Source organism: Scylla paramamosain, chromosome 17, assembly GCF_035594125.1.
Source record: "Scylla paramamosain isolate STU-SP2022 chromosome 17, ASM3559412v1, whole genome shotgun sequence".
Classification (NCBI taxonomy): domain Eukaryota; kingdom Metazoa; phylum Arthropoda; class Malacostraca; order Decapoda; family Portunidae; genus Scylla; species Scylla paramamosain.
The window spans coordinates 12072501-12077500 of NC_087167.1; the positions used below are offsets into that span (position 1 = coordinate 12072501).

The following is a 5000-nucleotide window of genomic DNA, read 5'->3' on the forward strand; positions in this document are numbered from 1 at the left end:
ACACCCTCCCAAACACTGCCATATCCTCCCAAACACTGCTACCCCCTGCAAAACACTGCTACACACTCCAAGACACTGCCACACCCCCCCAAACATTGCTACACCCTCCCAAACACTGCCACACCGTTCCAAACACTGCCACACCCTCCCAGACACTGCCACACCCTCCTAAACACTGCTACACCCTCCCAAACACTACCACACCCTTCTAAACACTGCTTCACTCTCTTAAACACTGTCACACCTATCCAAACACTGCCACACCCTCGAAAACACTGCTACACCCTCCCAAACAGTGCCACACCCTTCCAAACACTGGCACACCCTTCCAGACACTGCCATACCCTCCTGAATACTGCCACACCCTTTCAAACACTGCCACACCTTCTCAAACACTGCCACACCCTCTCAAACACTGCCACACCCTCCCAAACATTGCTACACTCTTCTAAACACTTCCACATCCTCCAAAATACTGTCACACCCTCCCAGACACTGCCACACCCTCCCAAACACTGCTACACCCTTGCACACGCTGCCACACTCTCTCAAACACTGCTACACCCTCAGAAACACTGCCACATCCTCCCAAACAGTGCCACATGCTCCGAAACATTTCCGCACTCTCCCAAACACTGCTACACCCCTCCCAAACACTACTACAGCCTCCCAAACACTGCTACACCCCTCCCAAACACTGCCCACACCCTCCCAAACACTGCTACACCTTCCGAAACACTGCCACACCCTCTCAAACGTTGGTACACTCTCCCAGACACTGCCACCCCCCCCCCCTAAACACTGCAACACCCTTCGTGTTTGCACCTTGCCTAGTCAAACTTTTTCATCTCTGTCTGTCATCATCTACCTTTCCTTCTTGCTGAAAGTTTGCCTACATTCAGCCTGTTCCTAAAAAGGGTGAGTGTTCTAATCCCTCAAACTACCGTCCTATTTGTTTATTTTCCTGCCTATCTAAAGTTTTTTAATCTATCCTCAACAGGAAGATTCTTAAACATCTATCACTTCACAACCTTCTATTTGATCGCCATTATAGGTTCCGTCAAGGTCACTCTGCTGGTGATCTGGCTTTCCTTACTGAGTCTTGGTCATCCTCTTTTAAAGATTTTGGTGAAACTTTGCTTATGCCTTAGACATATCAAAAGCTTTTGACAGAATCTGGAACAAAGCTTTGATTTACAAACTACCCTCCTATGGCTTCTATCCTTCTCTCTGTAACTTCATCTCAAGTTTCCTTTCTGACCGTTCTATTGCTACTGTGTTAGACGGTTACTGTTCCCCAAAATCTATTAACAGTAGTGTTCCTTAGGGTTCTGTCCTGCCACCCAATCTCTTTCTATTATTCATCAATGATCATCTAATCTAAACTTCTTGTTCTATTCACTCCTACGCTGATGATATCACCCTGCACTTTTCCACGTCTTTTCATAGACGTCCAGCCCTTCAGGAAGTAACATTTCACGCAGGGAAGCCGCAGAATACTTGACTCCTGATCTTTCTAAAATTTCTAATTGGGGCAGAGCAAACTTGGTATTGTTCAATGCCTCAAAAACTCAATTCCTCCATTTATCAACTCGACGCAACCTTCCAGACAACTATCCCCTCTTCTTCAATGACACTCAACTGTTCCCCTCTTCTACACTGAACATCCTTAGTCTGTTTTTTTACTTATAATCTAAACTGGAAACATCATATCTCATCTATAGCTAAAACAGCTTCTATGAAGTTAGGTGTTCTGAGACATCATCTCCGCCAGTTTTTCTCATACCCCACCACCCCCCTTCAGCTGCTCTGTACAAGGGCCTTATCCATCCATATATGGAGTATGCTTTACATGCCTGGGGGGGGGGAGGTTCCACTCATACCGTTCTTCTAGATAGGATATCAAAAGCTTTTCGTCTCATAAACTCCTCTCCTCTAACTGACTGTCTTCAGCTTCTCTCTCATTGCCACAGTGTTGCATCTCTAGTTGTCTTCTACCGCTAATTTCATGCTAACTGCTTTTATGATCTTGCTAACTGTATGCCTCCCCTCCTCCCGCAGACTTTCTTCTTTCTCTCACTCCTATTCTGTCTACCTCACTAATGCAAGAGTTAACTAGTATTCTCACTCATTCATCCCTTTCTCTGGTAAACTCTGGAACTCCCTGCTTGCTTCTGTATTTCCACTTTCCTGTGACTTCAAGAGGGAGGTTTCAAGATACTTATCCTTCAATTTTTGACTGCTGCTTTTGCACCCTTATCTGGGACTGGCATCTCAGTGGGCTTTTTATTTATTTATTTTTTTCTATTGGATTTTTGTTGCCCTTGGCCAGTGTCCCTCCAAAAAAAAAAAAAAAAAAAAGCCTCCAATCCACTGCTGACATTTGTTTGTTAGAGATTAACTTCCTTACCTCCAGGAAATGGAGGCACCTCATTTCATCTATTTTTCATTCTTTCCTATAAAATTTCCTTCGGGTTTTTCCTTTTCTAACCCTGTAAGGTATTTATTGACCTGTCTTCTGTACGGTTTATGCCAAAGGGAGTGAAGGGTGGGGAGAGATCCTTCTGCTTTGCTGTTCTTTTCTTCTTCTATCACCTTAATAGTCCTAGGTCAGGTCATCTCGTGAGGGCTGTAAGGTCTGTTGTGGCCTGGGTATCTATGTAACTCTATGTAACTCTCTCTCTGGTAATTGAGATTTCTTGGAAATAAGGACAAAAAATCCTAATATTTACAATTACTTTGTTAAAACTGTAATGGCACATAAAATTGTAATGTACCTAGCTGTGATGGATGTGCTGGTCTGTAAAACATATATGCAATGGTGGTAACTGTAACTTTTAAGTGGTATGGGTGTAGGAGCCCTGGGAATGGCAACACATCCTCACAGCGGGATTGTATGGACCCGTATTCTTACATGTTATGGCATAATATCTCGCCTTTTTTCACAGTGGTTTCCTTTATTTATTTTCTTTCTTTTCGAACCTGTATTCCTCTTTGCATTCTTGTTCCTTATGTATCTGTTTTGTTACACTTGTGTTTTTTTCGTATGTACGACACCATTCTCATTGCCAACCTCCCCGCAGCACCACGACCAATCTCACACGATCCCCGCCCCATCCCATCACAGCTAGAAGGGCGAATCAGCAGGCCTCGTCTCCGCCTCAAGGTACTCGTCCCGAAGACGCCTCTTGAGCACCTTGCCAGTGCCGTTCTTGGGGATGGCGTCCACCACCTGCACGCCCCCAGCCAGGTGCTTGTGCTCCGGTAGGCGGGCTGAAGGTGTGGTGAAGGAGATGAACTGTGGGTGTGTTTTAACCTAATTGTTCTTACTTAATTGTATTTCTGAATGATCGAATCAAACTCGTAATCAATGTACCGTCTTTTAAAGTTAGTTTGTCACATAGTGTTTCTTTGGTGTGTGTGTGTGTGTGTGTGTGTGTGTGTGTGTGTGTGTGTTTATATTCCTCCTCACTACTACTACTACTACTACTACTACTACTACTACTACTACTACTACTACTACTACTACTTATATCATCCTTATTATTATTATTATTATTATTATTATTATTATTATTATTATTATTATTATTATTATTATTATTATTGTTATCATTATCATTATTAATTTATTATTATTATTATTATTATTATCATTATTATCATTATTATTATTATTATTATTATTATTATTATTATTATTATTATTATTATTATTATTATTATTGTGATCAACTGTCCCCCACACCTCTCCTCCCTTCATCTCCCATCACAACCATACAGATCCAGTCAATTCCTTTCATCCTTCCTCTCTTACACCTCTTCCTCCTGCCCAACACATCCTTCCATAACTTCTTTCACTACACCTCACACTTTTCCTTCCTCTGAAATCTACTCTTCCCCAATCCCACTTCCCCATGCCTTCCCTCTCACTACCCACCTGCCACATAATCCTTTAGGACCTGTAGGGAGGGGACGGGCATCCCAGGAAGGGGCACCACATAGGCTCGAGGGGCCTCACCCAGGCGGGAAGACGGCACCGCTATCACAGCCACCTCCCCTACCCCCTCTGCCCCTCGAAGCACATCCTCAATCTCATTTGAGGATACCTGTGGGAAAGGAGTTCTTGTTGTCATAATCATCATCACCTGTAGGAGTACGTACCAAACTCCCTTGATCTGACTGTCTCATCACGCCTACCTCACGTCTCTTGCAGTACTACATTCAACCGTGTCAAGTATTTGATGACGCCAGAACACCAAAGTCACCAGTCCTTAATTATGCATACCATCGCAACCAAAACGGGGTAACACATCACCATATTCATCATTATCATCATCATATGGTAATATCAGTGTTGTTATTTGATGCTCACTGTTATATCATCATTGGGGGCTGCCGTACCTTTCGCGCTTGGGGGGAGGTGGATTAAGAGTTCTAATCCTGGCCACATTCTGAGGGATAACATTCCCTAAAGCTAAAACCAAAGTCCATTAGGAGACATCGTCATATTCCTGATTAATAAGGGGAACCCGGACCGGTTATATCATCATGCAGACACAGCCACACAACAACACCCAGATTTTTTAAAAACATGTTCTCAACTTTGTCACCATGATTGGTATTGTTGGCACAGTTGTGTTGGTAGGTAGCTTTGTAGGTAACGTGTCCAGCGCAATGGGTACAGTATGGCCATTAGTAATGCGGTCCATTGGCCACCATTACCAGTCGCCCTCAGACCAACCGAGTGCCAGTTCCTTTCGGCAAGGGGACATTTGGACATCGCTTTGGCTGGAATTAAGACATTTACCAATTGATGTAGATTTTAGAAATTTTGCCACTAGATTTAATCAATCGGTCAGTCAGTCAGTTTTCAAGGCAGCAGCGTTGTGCTATGTATTTATGAAACCTCAAGGTAAGTGCCACAGCATCAGGTGACATTGGTAACCCGTCGAAATATTGTGCAACGATTCCATGAAGTTGTTGTTTTTGTTGTTTTA

At 43.4% G+C, this 5000-nt stretch overlaps 1 protein-coding gene across 1 annotated transcript in view; it reads right to left on the reverse strand.

The window, feature by feature from the left end:
• Positions 1-2727: 2727 nt before the first annotated feature.
• The window catches only part of LOC135108489 (uncharacterized), a 5338-nt gene continuing 3065 nt past the window's right edge, over positions 2728-5000 (reverse strand). Inside the window, exons 6-7 of the mRNA XM_064019563.1 lie at positions 3941-4109; positions 2728-3273 (exon numbers count right to left, since the gene is read on the reverse strand). Coding sequence (XP_063875633.1) covers positions 3128-3273; positions 3941-4109 — 315 coding nt within the window. The 3' untranslated portion in view covers positions 2728-3127. The remainder of the gene's footprint in view (positions 3274-3940; positions 4110-5000) is intronic.